The sequence below is a fragment of the Cheilinus undulatus genome, linkage group 7 (genome assembly GCF_018320785.1).
Source record: "Cheilinus undulatus linkage group 7, ASM1832078v1, whole genome shotgun sequence".
Lineage (NCBI taxonomy): Eukaryota > Metazoa > Chordata > Actinopteri > Labriformes > Labridae > Cheilinus > Cheilinus undulatus.
The window spans coordinates 46,791,347-46,809,085 of record NC_054871.1 but is presented as its reverse complement, the minus strand read 5'-3'; the positions used below and the strand labels follow the sequence as shown (position 1 = coordinate 46,809,085).

General features: G+C 40.1%; 1 protein-coding gene across 1 annotated transcript in view; it reads right to left on the bottom strand.

Moving 5' to 3' along the window:
* Nucleotides 1-4,894: 4,894 nt before the first annotated feature.
* LOC121512751 (protein sel-1 homolog 3-like) overlaps nt 4,895-17,739 on the bottom strand; it is a 43,628-nt gene continuing 30,783 nt past the window's right edge. The window contains exons 12-24 of the mRNA XM_041792182.1: nt 16,155-16,277; nt 15,928-16,068; nt 15,750-15,812; nt 15,492-15,668; nt 13,091-13,218; nt 12,674-12,757; nt 12,482-12,563; nt 10,457-10,532; nt 10,247-10,365; nt 9,943-10,064; nt 5,662-5,776; nt 5,384-5,447; nt 4,895-5,239 (exon numbers count right to left, since the gene is read on the bottom strand). Coding sequence (XP_041648116.1) covers nt 5,001-5,239; nt 5,384-5,447; nt 5,662-5,776; nt 9,943-10,064; nt 10,247-10,365; nt 10,457-10,532; nt 12,482-12,563; nt 12,674-12,757; nt 13,091-13,218; nt 15,492-15,668; nt 15,750-15,812; nt 15,928-16,068; nt 16,155-16,277 — 1,533 coding nt within the window. The 3' untranslated portion in view covers nt 4,895-5,000. The remainder of the gene's footprint in view (nt 5,240-5,383; nt 5,448-5,661; nt 5,777-9,942; nt 10,065-10,246; nt 10,366-10,456; nt 10,533-12,481; nt 12,564-12,673; nt 12,758-13,090; nt 13,219-15,491; nt 15,669-15,749; nt 15,813-15,927; nt 16,069-16,154; nt 16,278-17,739) is intronic.

Sequence of the window (17,739 nt, the reverse complement as noted above, 5' to 3'; positions counted from 1 at the left end):
GCCAAGGTCTGGTCTTGTGTAATATGTATCCAAGAGGCTGTAATAATGGCGTAACAATTACTCTGGTTTACTGTTGGCTGAGTGTATCAGTCTTGAATCAGGCTCAGTTAGAGAAATATTTCTCAGCCTTGTTTCATGCATACTTGAAGGTGTATCACAGGGGATCTGATTTATTTGTTTTGCTGCTGCTAATTCCTGGTTATCGGTCACACATAGCTATCTAGAGCAAATGTCCAGTAGTTGTTCTGAATGGCCAAAATTCTTGAGAACTAAGAGTCATTTTGGCTGGAGACAAAAAGTCTAGAGGAAACTCTGGTGCAGAGTGAGACTTGGGGTAAAAATTGTCAGTCCAGGCCTGCCCAGAGAAATGGCTAGGCCCCTGATGGGCCCGGTGAATTGCTTCCTACCCTGTTTGAATAAATAGTATCAATGCATATACATCAGATCAGATGTAAGTATTAAGCTTTTTGGTTTAATGCATCATTTATCCTTGCTCTGATTATGTTTTGGGGACTAACTGAAAAAAGGTTTGCTACCAATGAAAAGGGTGGTAAAAACTGCATAAAATTTGTTTGTCTTTACTTGAAAAAAGTTTTGACCATGTTTTTGCCAACGTCCATGGACCCCAACACTGGAGTGGCCCACTTTGGGCAGCCTTTATGCAGCTTACCAGTGTTTCGGGAGATTTGTGTACCTGTGATAAATGCTAAAGGGGTAAATCATATAAATTTGGTAAATATTACTCTAGTACCAGTAAAACCTAATAAATGGCACTGAATGTGCTTTCCTTTGTTTTTGCTGTGTTCACATTAAAGAAAGAGTCTGACAACAGAGGAGAGAAAGAGAGGAAACAGAGCGATGATTATTCCTCCACTAATTACACACAGACTCAGTGTGAACTCCAGCAGCTCCACATGCTGCTGTTTACATCCACACACTCCTTATTAAAGTAATGACAGCTTCATGAATACAGAGCAACAACACTGCTGCTGTAAAGTGCACATCATGACGGGTCAGCCAAGCTGTAAATAACTGTTAAATCTGAGTAACTGTGACTCTCCTGGGCCGGGAAACTAAATCCCTCTGCGGATATAACCTTTGTGTAACAACAGAAACTCATTGGTTTTCTCCGACGGCTCTGAAGACGTGTTTGTGCTTCTTTCATTGCCGTAGTAACTGATCCTTTCAAACCAAACTTTTCTCGTTGTCGTCTCCTGGAGCGATGGATGAAACTGATATTGTCTTATCTCGTGTTTATCGACCGGGAGCACCTGCGCGGACGGATCAATACCTGCTGAAATTCCCCGGCTCTGTGACCTTGAACAAAATGTTTAGAGTGTCCGTGCATGTTGCTGCCTGTCTCCTGTGAGACACTTATCATCGACATGTCACTGATACGACCTGGAACAAGCTTTAATGGCTGACGTATTAAAACAGAGCTTCTGCTAAAACATCTCACAGTAGTCTTTTGTTTGTTTGATGTAAAGACTGAGAGTATTTGGACGTTAAACCCTGCTAGAGTGGGACTGAAATGGTGCAATTTCACAAGACCTGATTTAACAGAAACTCACAAAAGGGTGATGCATTTAAAGTAAAGTTATAAATCTGCTTTGTTTTTCCCAGTGAAGGATACCGACCAGTTTATAACTGGTGTGGTAATAAAAGTGGGTCAGGTGCAGACATGTTGGCATATGTTGTAACATCATCTTTGGTCCTGCCAGCCATAATCCTTTATGCACTGTGCATGCATATTAGCAGAAAAATATTTTTCCTGAAACATAAACTCTGACAGCGGGGGATTCTGTGTTGAATTCTTCTTCAGTTCTTTCCTGCTTTCTGTTCTTGAGTTGGCATCTTTGGCTGTACATTAAGGCATATGATTGGTTTAGCTTAAGCTTAAAGGCTTTATGCTGAATGTTCAAAATGCATGCATGCATATATGGATCTATCTGTGCCCTTAAAGTCCACATACTCCATCCGTGCAACAACCCCCACACGGAGCATACTTCACACTTGCAAATTGCTCCTTCTGGTCAATCTTATGGCTAATTGACAGCGTGTCTGTCTGTGTCGATTTGTGCGCCACACCGTTGCTCCAATTTTCCTTGTTACCGCTCAGAAGACTTCTTGGATGTGTCGGTGTGAAACTGGTGCCATTAAAAACATCATGAGCAGATTTTCAATTAAATCCTTAAAGGTCATCATTCCAGGACTTCCCCTGTGTTATGAACTGACTGTGGAATGTTATTGCATCTCAGTGCCAACAGAGGGCGGCACAGTAAAATGCAGAGTGTGGGTGATCATGTAGCAGAACTGAGAAAGCTGGCACAGGACTGTAACTTTGGTGATTCACTGGCAGTGATGTTGAGAGATTGTTTGATCTGTGGCATAAATAAAGACAGGATACAGTGGAGGATACTGACAGAGGACGGCTGACTTTTGAAAGCATTCAAGTTTTCATAAGCAATGGAGGAGGCAAACAGAGACATTGGGGATTTACACGGTATGAAAGACCTTAGTAAATGGAACAGAGTGGCGGTGAACAAGGTCAGCAACACACAACCAAAGCCCCAGCCAGACATTAGAAAATGCTACAGATGTGGTGGAGAAAGCTACCAGGCCAAAGATTGCAGGTTTAAATAATGTCACAACTGTGGAAAAGTGACACATAAAAAGAACCTGCAGAAACAAAACAGCAAAGAAAGAACTTAACAGTCTAAGGGGGAGAAAAAGTGAAAATTCATAGAAGAGGAAGGGGTGATAGTGAGGAAGTTTTCAGTTTTTATTAAAGACTGGCGATAAACTTATGCCTTTATCTATTAAATACTACTGATATCGGCATAAGGGGGGAGGGAGAGAGAGGGAAGCAGCAGTGTTAAAACTGATAGCGCAACATGAGCTCAGGTTTATTTTTATGTGCAAAAAATTTGACTCTGTGCAAAGGCCTAAAGGTGATATGACAATGTACAGTCTGGATGAGGAGATAGTTATACTTGAAGAAGAACCAATCAGAAAAGAACATGGTGAAAATGTAACATTTGAAGTAGACACAGGCGGTGAATACACTATAATGTCAAGGGCGCATTTACAAGTTATTATGTGATAGCCAAAAACCTACGCTTGCTCGGTGCAGGATTGAGGTCAGAACATACGGTGGCCATAAAGTGCCAGTATTAAAAAACAGCTGAAGTAACAGTGGAATGTGAAGGCATCAATAGTGAAAGGTTCAGGAACCAGTCTAGTCTTTGTAATTCCACAGCTCACATTCTGGTCTTTCTCCAGTGGGTGCCTGAAGTGTCACACCACTCAAAATAAATGCCACATGTATATTTGCTAGAGACTACTGCTAAAACGCATCAATCCACTTAGAGCAGATCCACCAGTCTAGAAGGAAGGATGTGAAAGCATCTGGTCATTTTGAAATCCAAATTGATGCATGGACTCCTGATTGTAAATCCCATCATTATGTCAACATTATGTGGAAAAATCACACAGAGGTAACACAACATAAGGAATGAGCAAAGGTTATGTTTTTAGATGTATTCCCAGAATTTTAGATGAAACCACACATCCTTTATTGAAGACATAACAGTTTCAATTCCCTAATATCACAAATATCAACAAATATCAAATATAAAATCAACCACAAATCCATGAATAAATAAAGGCAAAGTAATCTGTCGTTAACAAATTACTCCTGTGCAAACTTAAAGAGGATCTGTGATCTCTCAGCTCTAGTTACTCAGGGTTCCGATTGGCTCAAGAATCACATCCAGTAGAATAGCAAGCAGCGAGAACAGGCCGGTGCAGATATGACCGAAGACGTAGCGCGTTTTATCAGAACATGACATTTCTTCATTAAAAGAAGAATAAAGAACAGCAGTGAGTTGTTTTCTTTTCAAAGACAAAAAATGTTGTGTACTGACATGTCTACATTGTCATGCAGTTCTTCATGGAGTTTACTCCTTGGTAGCGGCTAAGTCATGTGCTTTGTTGCTCTGATTGGCCCGTAAAGATGTGACAGACAAAACGTTTATCCAATCACTCTCCTAGCTTTTTTTTTTCGAAGGCTCTGCCCTTTCCCAAACATTGTCTATGGGGGGTTTCCAGATGGATGTCCATCTCAACTGGTTCTCAACTGGTCTAGGCTGGGGACCCACCAGTTTCTTGGTTGACATATCAGGACCCAAAAAAAAGCAAAGTTGTTTTTGCAAGAACAGGAAACAAATTAATTGAAATATTGAGAAAAAATGTACATTTTCCAATTATTATGATAAAACATGTATGGATGCATGTCCACTGAGGACATTTCGCCACCATTTTTTCCCCAGACACTGGTTGTGATCCACTTTTGGGTCTCGACACACCAGTTGAGAACCACTGGTCTAGACTAGCTTAAAATGGATCTTTGGTGATAAGTCGTAGTTTGTATTTTGTCAGTGAGACTAAAACTATACTAAAATGCTGGTGCAGGACTGCTGGATGTTCAAAGTCAATGAGGGGAGTGTTTATTTGTTTAAAGTTATTACATTTAAATGTTTCCACTCTGTTTTTTAACTTTGGAGTCTAGTAAGCCTGATTTAATTTGGATGTTGGAGACCAACTAATTCCTAGTTACATTACATTTTATTTTATTGTTTAGTTTTATGCATCAGTATTAAGCAGACACATATGCTGGACAAATAAACTTTATTTTTATTTTCACATATTCACAATACTTAACAGAAGCTTTAGTTTTGGCAGCTTTGACCCCAGATCTCCATGACAAATAAACATGGCTCAGACTTGGCTCTATTCTAAGAAGCGTCTGATTAGTCTTTTATTTTCCACAAAGAATACAATAGAAACATGAGTATCTATGTGATAAAGCAGCGTTTGTGTCCTTCCTGTTTCCTAAAATGAGTCAGGAGCCTGAAACACAAACGTGACCAGAGCCCTAACTCATCCTGCTAAATGTCCACTCTTGCAGCGGCTTTGTGGGATCATTGTGCAGTTTCATGTCATAACAGGTGGTAAAGGACTGCGGTCCAGAATGCACAGAGGCACACGCCCGACACAGTCACCGCAAAATCTCCCGTCTGCTGGAGCCACTGCTCGCCTTTCAGGAGGATAAACCTGAGGATCCCTGATGCTCTGGAGGTGCCTCCAACAGCACTGCTCTGCTCTCTGGTAGTAGTGACTTCATCTTGGGTTACAGATGATGTCCTTGCTGTCCTTTCTTGACTGGGAGTCCTTTTACCTGGGCAGAATTAGGGAAATATTAGGAGGAAAACAGGCATGATGATTACATCCCTGAGGTAGAACCCACATATGTGGGGAAATTGCACCATCTAGTGGCATTAGCATGCAAATAAGAGCAAAGGAAAGGAGAATAATTTCTTACTGAGACAGCTCTGCAGAGGCAAAATAACAATGATGACAAAGGCAGAGAGGAGAGATGCATACACCTATAGAAAAGGAAGAAATAAAGGATTAATAAAGTTACTTTCCCCAACGTTTGTGTCATATGATGTCTCTTTCATGGTAAAGAAACACATTACACACATTTTAATAATTAAAGGCGGGTCATATCATTAAAGCAGGATAATGAAGCAAAGAAGAGCAGCGTGCCGTGTTGATTCAAGGCTTTATCTCCATATGAGTTGGTTTGTGTGTGCGTACCAAGACGAGCTGTGCAGAACTCTGAGTCATTCTGCTCAGGGCTTTTCCCATCTGGACTCTGAGCAGAGCTAACGAACACGGAGTCACTGCATCTTCACCCTCAGCCTCCACACATCTGAGGGCAGAACAGGAGGGAAAATGTGTCACGCATGATAATCCTTACATCAAAGTCTCAAGAGTTAGTCAGATAACGTCAGGAGTGTAGCTCTGATTGTTGGGAGTGACGTCAATGAGACACAGCGTGGATTAAAAATGAGCGGGCTGTCAATAAAGAGGCTGTTTACACATGCTAACCAACTCTGCCTCAAAGAACTTAGAAAAAGTTATTTTATTATAACGAGATAAAAAGAGAAAGTTTGACTCCCCTCTTTAAGGATCTTGTAAGACATTCAGAAGAACTCATTCCTCTGTTGTACAGATTTTCTACTTTTTTTCCCATTTAGCTAACTTTTCCCAAAACAAGCTCCTCTAACTGGCTGTTTCTCTCTGTAAACATAAATGGAGCATGTTTTGTAGCCTGAGGCTTGTTTCATCAATCCAGAATCTCACAGCGCGTTGTGTATCTGATGCAAGTTTTTGTCGACTCACATTTGGTCTCCTTGTCACTTTCTGGAGGAACCAGCAAAAACCTCCATCAAAGGTTTCCAAACCAGATCAATGTTACTGAACATCTCATGTCTTATTGCAGCGAAGATTTTGTGTTCGTCATCATCAGTTTACCAAGATGGATTCAACTTTTAGCTTCATTAACTTTACAGCTGGAACAGTCAGAAACATGGTAAGCATTTTCATAGATATTCAGGTGTTTGATGAATAATTTTGAGCATCATAACTTGCCAGGTGGAAAATATGGACGGCTCACTCGTGCAAAATAAACAGACAGTCAGAGGGAACAGGCCAAACAGAAAACATCTGCTCAGATCTGTGGTTCTGAGGCTTCTTCATAGCTACCTGCACCAAAACTGGCGTAGTTAACTAGGAAATAAGAAACTAACTACCTGTTAAAACATCTTCAACTGACTGCCAATTAACAAGGATGGGAACAAGAAACTGACCTCTAATTAGCCAGTTAAAAAATGAGTCACTTACTGCTAGATCACCAGGGAAAGAATGGGTAACTAACTGTTAATTAACCAGAGTATACATGGGAAAGTAACTGGTAATAAACCAGGAAAAAAATAGGAACAAACTGGTAATAAACTGGAAAAAATGGGGAACAAATAGGGTTCCGTATCAGTATCAGAAATACGGCTGACACTGCTTAAAATGCAGGTATTAGTATCTGCTGGTACACGAGTTTATGCCCCGATCAGATACCGTTTGGTGTAGCTTTATATTTTGCGCTATAAACTGGAAATCAATTTTTTCTTCACTGCCGGAAACGCTGCATGCATGAGCTTCTGTTTTAGAGCAGCGAAGAAGAACCAGAGGATGCACTGCAGCAGCAAAGACTGGTGGCGTCACAGTTTTTATCTAAATGTGATCATTAAAATGCCCTCCAGACCAGTCGTATGCAATAAGAAGTTACACAGTTTATCAAGAGTTAAATAACTTATGAACCATAAATCATTGCATCTTACTTTTTTTTCCTGCTGGAGCCTGCTGTTGTGCTTACCCATTGACGCTACTGACGCCTTTGAATCCCTTAGAGCAGCATTTTCAGCGAGCCTGGAACTCGTGTGACTTTTGGAGATGTGAATAATTAAATCCACACCAGTAAGCCCGATATTGAAAGTCTTTTTGTCCATTTTAATCAAATCACGATCATTTATTACAGCACGCTTGAATGCTAACACAAATGCTAACCGTCATATTGGTCTCCCTTTGTGAGGGTCTGTCAGCCAATAGCAGGCTGTTCCATAATCATGTCATGCTGCCTGAATAGAGCTTAATGGAGAGAGAGAACCTGTGATACAGACCCCCGTATTATTGTTATTTTAATGTTTAGCCGTGAAACTCAATAATTGGCAGGAAAACAACTTTAGGGTCACAGAGATGCTGTAAATTATGATTCGATATATCTCACAGAACAGGGTCTATTTATGGTTTTATTTATCTAGTGTTTGTTGAGTCATGTTCTGAGTCAAACATAGGTCTAAAATAATTCGCTAGTCTGCACAGTCAGTCCAGAAAGTTCACACTGGTATCGGATCGGTTCTCGGTATTGTATACCCAACAACTTGGTATCGGAACATCCCTACTTGTAGCCCAGGGAAAAAACATGGGCACAAACTAACTACGTAACTAAACTGCTTGGTACCTGAGGAAAAATTTTAAACCGACTAGTCTCTCTCTTGCACGGTCATTCAGTCTGTGAGGACGGCCCGCCCTCAGCAGGATTATGTGCCATACTCCTTCCTCGATGATGGATTTATCTGAACCCTGGGGATGTTCAGTGCCTTGAATGTTTTCTATCAATCCATCCCCTGAGTTAAAAGTTTTAGTAACCTTTTTTCTGAGTGTTCTTTTGTCTTCATGGTGTAATGGTAGCCAGGAATACTGAGATATGTGCACCTGCAGCTTCCTCTGCACAGCAGGGATCTGCATTAGTATCTTGGTCACTTTGTATCGTAGTTTTCCTCTCCTGCTTACTTAGTCATGCAGGTATTATAGCTTAATGATGTTGTAATGCTGCTTTCGTATTTTAGTCATTTTATAATGTAGCTACTAAAGCTTGGTAGCTCATAATGCTACTGATGATTTTGGGTACCCTTTCATTTAACTGTCGCATTTTAGGCACTACTTAATGCTGCTATTGTGTATTGGTTGTGACATATCTATTGTATTTCTGTAGATTTATATTGCTGCGTTTGCATCTTGGTTGTTTTATAATGTAGCTACTAAAGCTTAGTAGCTCATAATGCTACAGATGATTTTTGGTTACTCTTTTATCTCAATGTCACATTTTAGGCACAACTTAAAGTTGCTAATGTGTAATGGTCATGACATATCAATTGCTTTCCTGTATTTCTATATTGATAACACTGTATCTTGGCCATTTATTATAATGCTCTGCACTTTATATATCTCACAGAACAGGGTCTATTTATGGTTTTATTTATCTAGTGTGTGTTAGCCTAGACTGCATAAGACCTTAAAAACAGACCACCAGATTGTCTTCATCCTCACCCAATAAAGCCTGAAAACACAAATTGTAGCCAGAAAATTCTAATTTTCTGGGGCTGAAATGTTTATTTCACTTACTACTGAAATCCAAAAAAATCAAAATTCCATAAAATTTAACATATATATATATTTTTTGTATCTCATTTGATATATTAGGTCTTCTTGGTAATTCATAATCCACTCGAGGGCATTTTTATCATTTATCAGACTGGATTCAGAAGATTTCTTTAAGAATTTATGATCATATTGATTAGATAGAGGTATTATAAAAGTATGTATCAAATATTATACAACAGGCTTTAAGGGGTTAAAATATATGTGAAAATTTCAGAATACTTTCTTACCTTTATATAATTTGTACATAGTAGGACTTATTTATCATCCTCTATAATGATCAACAGTGTATTTTTGTACTTTGTCTTGTCAGCTGTGGTCTTGTCAGGTGTCTGCCCTTGTGTTTGGGACTTTTATGATGTTTTGTGTCAGTTTTATGTGGGACAACAGATGGAAATTAGCGACTCGCTAAATCTGGTGCAACCATGTTTTCATTAACTTTGTATGAATGATCAATGTCACTGCACACTGTCCCCTGATAAATAAATAAACCAAACTAAACTAAACCACTGATTGCACCTTCCAGACACAGGTGTCTTTACACACACTCTGCTGGGAAACATCTCCATGTTGCTGTTTTGTACCCATTTTGGCTTAGACAGCACTCAGGTGACCCCCATTTCACTAATTGTGAGACTACTAGCACCATTTGGCTGGACCTCTGTTGAATAAGGCCAGTCACTTTAAAGGGGGTGAATATTTATGCAGTCATTTACTCTACACCACATATTTTTATTGAATTGACATGACTTTGTAGAAATCTGTTTTAGGTTCTGTAAATGCTGTTGACAACCACTGACAATATATCTGGAATGTGAAGTGTTTTCTCATTTCATAGAAGAAGAGTTCACCAATACCAATTGTTATTCTATTCTAAGTCATATGGAGGTAAAAGTTAGAGATGGGACTAAGTTTTGATAAAGTAAAGCATAGCAGAACAATAATATTATGTACATACTTCACGTTTATGGTGTCCTTGGATATCCCAAACAATTACAGCCATATCTCATTCTTGTAGCAGTTTATAGATTTTATAAGCACCTTTTTAAGATCTTCTCCACCACAGTGTGCTGCTCATCATGCTGTGAAACGTTAAAGAAGCTGTGGACGTCGCTTGGCAGAGCGTGTCCTTGTTGTGCCAGAATGACCAGGTTGAACATCCCCTATGAGTCGGAGTGAAAACAGAATCATAACAGAGGCTGATGGGTTATTCACAGAGAAAGTCTCCAAATAATAACGCTGTATGATGCTGTTTGTTGTTTTTATTGCGGTGGGCCGGAGCCCGTGGAAGTTTAATTAAGTTTATCATAGGGTGATGAGATTACAGCCAGAATAAATCTGTCACCTGAGGGCTGCCTGCTACAGCTGCTCTGCCGTACATCGATACCGCCCGACCAACCAAGGATAATGAGTCGGCCCGCGTGCTGGAGGGAGGGTAGTAGTAGTCACCCATTTTCAGCAGAGCTATAAAAGAAGATAAATACTCAGTGTTTATCGACCAGAGTGACAGGCAGAGGGAAAGAGGTTAGAGAGGAATGAAATGAGAGGAACTCACCGCTTGGATGGGGATCATAGTTTAAAACAGAGTAGTTATGATATCTCCACTGACAATCAGGCCTGAGATTGAGCTCCTGTGTTTGGGAGTGAGCAGAGTGAGAGGAGGATGATGAAGGTTATATTATCAACTGCTAACAGTTTCCCTGCGGTCTGGTGTTCTTCTTTTGTATGAGGCTGGAATTATATGTTCATCAGCTCCCTTCCAAACTCAGATTATGGGTCATGAAATTCAAAATTGGGCTGAAATCAGGTTAACACATTATAATACACATATTCCCCATTAGCTAGTTTCTCATTAGCATGCAAATTAGTAGCATATTGGCTCTTCTTAAGTCATTTTAAAGCCAAGTCATTTTATTCTGCATGACTTTATCCCACAAAAACTCAGAATTCTCCTATATAATCTCCTTCTTCTGGTTATGTAACGATAGTAGGGATTATGTTGTGCATATAGAGTGTTGAGATTAACGTTTCAGTGCCTACACACTTTCAGTGCTACATGTCTTTGAAACAACACAATCTGTTATTTCAATCAGTGATCTTATCAGAAAGTACCAAAGCTTTGTCAGACTGTTTGTCATACATTCGCCACCAAAAAGAGAGTAACCCCTGAGACCCCCTTTGGTGGGTGTCAGAGATTCCTGGGGGGGGCAAGAGCCTGTCTGCTCTGAGGTTGTTAAAATTAGGGTCATTCAAACTATCTAAAATCATGAGAAACAGGCATGAATGGCTCGTACAAAAGTCATTTGGTAATAACATTTTTGTTTTTGGCTATGTTTGGCTTTAAATGATGAAAACAATTCAAATTAATGTGTATTTTTGACAGCAAAAAGTCACTTTTTTCATGTCGTCATGGTTGGGCACAGCTCTTCTTGAATATGTAAAGGGGATGACCTTGCAAAGCAGATGGATTCGCCTGTTTCTGTGTTTCTCACTGGTGAATCCATTTGGCAAAGCTCCCATCTGAACCGTCTGGGCCCGGTTAGAAAGTGACAGGGCCAATCAGCAACCAGGGGCATTCCTTTCAGGTGTGGCGGAGTCATGACATAAGCAAGCAGCAACAAGAGGCCGGTGCAATTATGGCGGAAGACATTATTGGGATGCTGCTAAAGGGCCAGTTTTATCAGAACTTGATGACATTTAAAGAAGAGCAAAGAATAGCAGTGAGTTGTTTTCTTTTCAAAGACGACAAAAGTCGTGTACTGACATGCCTACAGTCGCCATGGTTCGCGTTATGCTGCTCTCTTTGGAGTTTACTCCTCTGTAAGGGCACAGCTCTGGAGCAGCTACGTCACATGTTTTGTTGCTCTGATTGGCCCGTAAAGATGTGACAGACAGAACGTTCATCCACTCACCCTCCGAGGCTTTTTCAAAGGGCAACAAAACACGTGACGCAGCCACTTGGCACCCCAGAAAAATACCGTTTTATCACTTTTTAGTAACTTCACCAAATATCTGAGCTCCTCCAATCAGCAAAGTTCCTCTACTTTTATTCAAACTTTTCTCTTGCACCCTTCCTACTTCCCCTAAAAAAATGGAGAATATGCATTAAGCCAGTTGTTTGGTATCAACAGGGAGCCGGTGCAGCATGCTCTGAATTTTGATGGTCGGGTTGCTTTTGTGTTGTTTTTGTTTGCATTACACAAAGTTGTGAGATTCTGGTCCCAGTAAACTCAGACTTGCGTGTCTGCAGCAGGGATGCTTCTGCATCAGCTCCAGGATTGGTAATCACAATCTTATACTGAAGAACTTGAAGCAATGTATGTATAGAAAATGCATGACTAATTGAATCTTTTTAGTTCATTTCAGACCCCTATAGAAAGCCCTGCAGTGTTTGAGCTTTAGATGTGCAAGAGAAAACGTTGCTTGTGTGAAACTAATGAGCTACAAGATCAATAAAAGAAGAGAGAAACTTAACAACTGTTTGACTAAAAAAAACGCAGAGCTGGGAAAAGTTTCAAATGGAAGCATCAGTCGTGGGCAACACTTAAAGGGTTAAAATCCAAGATACCATATACATTACCTCACACAGATGAGCGGCATTACTCTGAGCCAAACCCAGACCGGTTTCCGCTGCTAAAGCGTACTTGACAAAGGCCTCCCGTCTGTTGGTGAGACAATAAAGCAAACATAAAGAAGTGGAGACGGTTATTAAAGAGTAGAGAGAATGATTAAATGAGCATGATTGTAAAGTAATTGAAATTAATGTTCCCACCGAGAGCCCTGCAGATAGGCCTGGAGCGCCTCTTTGACTATAAATCCAAGGTGTCCGTTCTGATCGCACACCTTTTTTAGCATCCTGCACAGAGGGCACAGAGCATGGGATGAATTATGGATCACCATTTTCTCCACATAAACCAGAAATATTTTACATGATCTAAAAATAGTTCCTGATCTGTTGAGGTCATTCGGAAACTCTGCAGCATCTTGAAAAGTTTAAGGCGTCAGAGGAAGAACGGTGAGCACACTCTCCCTCTGTGTGCTCGACAATAATGCAGAGACTCTTATTTTTAGATATGCAAATACCTGGTCTGACCTTGATTTAGCCACTGTCATTGAAATTAGATGCCACTGAGCTGCAGGCTACAGTGCAACCGCCCAATAGCAAAGCTTTCTAATGAAAGCCTCTTACATCACAGCCTGCTCCACATCCCGCGACACTCCTTCCAGGTGTCCTGTTGAAAAGTACCACGCCGCCTCCACTGATCCAGCTATGTGTCCGTACCAGGACGCCTGCAGGAACTGATAGAACGCAGCCGTCTGCAGATCATAAAGAACATATGTCAACTCTTATACCACAGTTTCAGTTTATGCTCAATGCTTTCTTGATAAAGCAAGTCATTTCCTAAACGCCAAGAGTTTCCAAGCTCTTTTATACCATGGTAACTGAGTCTGAACACATAACTCATAGTAACTGGGCCGAGATAATCTGAGTGCAGGGTACATGTGGATAGACAGAGTACCTCCACTTATTTATAAGTCTACTTAGAGTATGCCAACTTCTAAATAAAGAGTTTACCCTAAAAAGAAAATATACAAAGCCTATAAAAAGCTTTCACCGCCTTGGAAATTTCATCTTTCTATTGATTTTATAAATGAATCATGGTCAATATAATTTGGCTTTAATGACAGAAAAAAAGAAAAAAAAACTTTAATCCCAAAGTGAAAAAATATTTCTAAAAAAAAAAAAAAGAAGCCCCCCCCCAAAAAGTCATGTAAAATAAGTGACAGCATAAATTTATACCCCCTTCAAGTCAGTCTTTGTTAGATAGGCTGCAATCACAGCACTGAGTCTGTGTGGATAGGTCTCGATCAGGCTCAAACATCTGAACACTCAATTTCACTCCATTCTTCTTTGCCAAACTGCTCCAGCTCTGTCAGGTTGTACAGGGATCAGGCATGAAAATAAAACATCTCCCAAGCTGTGGTTCTCCTGCAGACTGAATAAGACTGTCCTCCAGGATTTTCTTAGAATTTGCTGTATTCATTTTACCCTCTACCTTTACAAGCCATCCAGGGACGACTGCCTAGAAGCATCCCCACTGCATGATGCCGCCTCCACCATGCTTCACAGTGAGGATGATCTGTTTGTGGTGGTGGATAGTGTTTGGTGTCTGCGTGTTGTCTGATGGCCAAAAAGGACCATTTTCATCTAATCAGACCAAATAACTTTCTTCAACTTGACCATGGAGTCTCCCACATGCCTTCTGGGGATCTCTAGTTGAGATTTAATATGAGTTTCCGCCAACAGTGGCTTTCTCTTTGCCACACTCCCATAAAGCTTTGACTGGTGGAGAACCCAGGCAACAGTTGTTGCAGTCTCTCCCATCTCAGCTGCTGAAGCTTGTAACTCCTGCAGAGTAGCCTTAGGTGTCTTGGTGGACTCTCTCACTAGTCTCTTTCTTGCTCAGTCTGTGAGGACAGCCTGATCTAGACAGATTTACACATGTTACACAGTTGGAAAGTTGTGGGTTTGTTTCCCAGTTCCTGCAGTCACGCACGTTGATGTGTCCTTGGGCAAGACATTTAACTCCCTCTGCTTCATCGGTGGTGTGTAAATGGGTATGAAAGAATAGTCTGATCAGTTCTCCATGGAAAAAATCATCAGTGAGTGGATGGGTGTGACCTGCAGTGTAAAAGCGCTTTGAGTAGTCAGCTGACTATACAAGCTCAAGTCTGTTAACCTTGGTATGTTTTTTGTATCCATCCCCTGACTTAAACTTTCAATAACCTCTTCTCTGAGATGCTTGAAGTGTTCTTTTGTCTTCATGTTGTAATGGTAGCAAGGAATACGGATTAACCAGTGACTGGACCTTCCAGACACAGGTGTCTTTATACTACAATTACTTGAGACACATTCAGCAGTTGGCTAGACCTCTGTTGAGTTAGGTCAGTCCCTTAAAAGGGGGAGGATATTTATGCATTCACTTATTTTACCTTACATATTTTTATTGAATTGGCATCACTTTGACACTTTTTCACTTTGACATTAAAGAATTTTTTTTTGCCAAAAAAGCCAAATTATATTGACTATGATTGGGAAAAACACCCAAAGGAGTTGAACATGTTTTATAGAAACTGTATAAATGAAGAGTATACCCACTTGTGCATGCACCACTACGCTACTGCTGTTGGTCTTTACTCTTCAATTTCCAATCTCCAATCAAGATACAGGGACATCTCAGCAAAGATCCAGGGAAATAAATGCCCAAGCCAATTTTCAAGTCAAGGGTCTGAATACTTATTCAAATGGGATATTTCAGTTTTTTTTAATCTATGAATGCACTGTATATATATATATATATATATATATATATATATATATATATATATATATATATTTATATTAAATGGACCTTTTACAATGAACCCTGTTAAGTCTAGTAAGACACTGCTGTATAAACTGGAAAAGGCTCTCCACTGAGGTCAATATCAAGCTTCAGAGTTTTGAACTTTAAGTTGAGTGTAAAATGGGACATTGAATCTTACATTTATCAGTCCCAAACTCTATTTAAAGGGTGTTTGGCTCAAACCTCATTCCTGACAGGGTTGTCTGGGTCCAATCCACTGAGATGATAAAGTCCCAGGTTGAAGATGGCGTCTTCACTTCCATTAAGCGCTGCCTGCTCGTAGTATTTGACTGCATTTCTGTGGTCGTACAGGACGTTCCCATAGTACCAGCCCAGACCGTTCAAAGCATTAATTGAGCCCTGAAGCAGTGAAACAGACACAGCTGTAGTGAGGGCACACAATGTAAACACACAGATTGATTTCCAGGAGGACAGATGTACCATCTCTGCAGCTTTCTGCATCAGGCGGAAACCTTGGGTGTCGTTCTTTTTTGTTCCGTCGCCCTGAAGGATCAACATCAATCAGTGGATCGATAAACGTCAGCACACAGGCACACAGTCATACAATATACCCAGAGTTGAATTGGATCATGAAATAGTCTTTAGAGTCTCACAGAACCTTCATCAGTATGATGGAGTAGTCGTACATGGCTGCAGGATCCTTCATCTGCATGGCACTCCTCTCAAACCATTTCACGGCGCTCTCTGTGTCTTTTGAAGCTCCGTTGCCTCCTTGGTAAAGCATCACTGCAAGCTGTCTCTGCAGATAACAGAGTTTTATTAGCTTCATCTGACCACAGACGACTTCCTTCTGTCAAAATGAGGAAGGATTTAACTCAGACTTACCTGAGATCCTGCATCTCCCCTCTCTGCTTGAAACTTTATGTACTCAAAGATGTCAGTTTTGTCTTGGTTGTGTCTGTCTAAATCCTCTTTATTGTTTAGGTAGATGTGTTCCATTGCGTGTTGCTTTAGGAAAGAAAAATAAAACACAAATATAGTTATCTACGAGCATTATTGCTAATACCAATAACACTCTAAGGCCAAGTCTACACACAGACTGATAAAAAATAAACCTATCCACACACCCTATGCTTCATCTTTGTTCACATGAAGTACCAAAAATGCACTGTTACGTGCTATAAAGATCATGTCATGTCAACATTAGTCTGTCTGTCACTGTGCAGGTGAAGCAGCTAACTCAGAGACACCAACCATGTCCTTTACATGCAAAATTTCCTCACCACCCTCTGAAATGACTATTTCAGTCCGGAAGACTTAACAAGAAACACATGAGTTGCAGCTATAAATATTTCTTGTTAGCAGTTATCAATTAGCTCTTATATCTGTTATTTATTTTTGATGATGTGGCTGTTCAGGGATCTCCTGCCCCTCCACAAGCAGGAACAGGAACACATTTCTGCTCTTCCTCTGTTGATTAGAAATGCCAAAGGCAGGGAGAGAAGCAGCAAAAACCCAGAGCCTTGCAGGCATCAATGACAACAGAATGACCAGCCAGTAGCAGAATAAAGGAGGAGCTGGGGTGGAGGAGGGTCACAAGAGCAGCTTGCAGAGAGTAGCCAGGCAAGTGCAGTCTAAACACAGCAGCATGAGAGTGATTAGTCAATAGCTTGTTTAGAGTAAACTAGCTGGCCATCAGCTGATGAGGGCTTGCATGAGAACAGCTGATCTCAGTGACTTTAGTCTACCAGAACAAATGCTACATGCTCTCTTTCATTTTAAAGTTGTCCTAGAGATTTGTTTTTGCAAGGGAGTCAGAAAATGATTAGCTTAAATTTTTACCAACACATTGGCTTGAATTTTTGGTGACTACTGATGATGATAGCACACGCTGTTGTACTATGAAGCAATGTATGCACAAACTGATGTATTACAACTAGTGCTGTTAATAGATTAAAAAAAAATAATCAAGTCAATCACATCACTATGTTGTGATTAATCACGATTAAAAACAGCATTTTTAAAACTAGTTTTAGTGTCTTTTTAAACATTTAAACATTTTTAAACTTTCTTATTGTCAAGTGTTTTATTTTCATTCTCTTAATTCTATGTACAGCACTTTGAAAGCGCTTTATAAAAAAATTATTATTTATAAATGATACGTATTAAATACTATCATTTACTTACATTTTAGTTTCAGATAAAAGAAGTAAAAGTATGGTGTGTGAATAAAAAAATATTTGACAAACTATAGTTTTTAAACTGTAACATCTCAGCTTAGTTGTAATGGTTTGTAAATCAGATATTCTCTGAGCAGTCGTATTTATAATCTGCAGACGAGTCCAGCAGACAAACTCATCAGGTACAAAATAACTTCTGCTGTAAAGTGAATGATCAGGTGTGCTGTTACCCCGAGGTAGCTGTGTTTGCTGACTGATGTCCAGTGGTCTCTCACCAGTGTATAAATGTA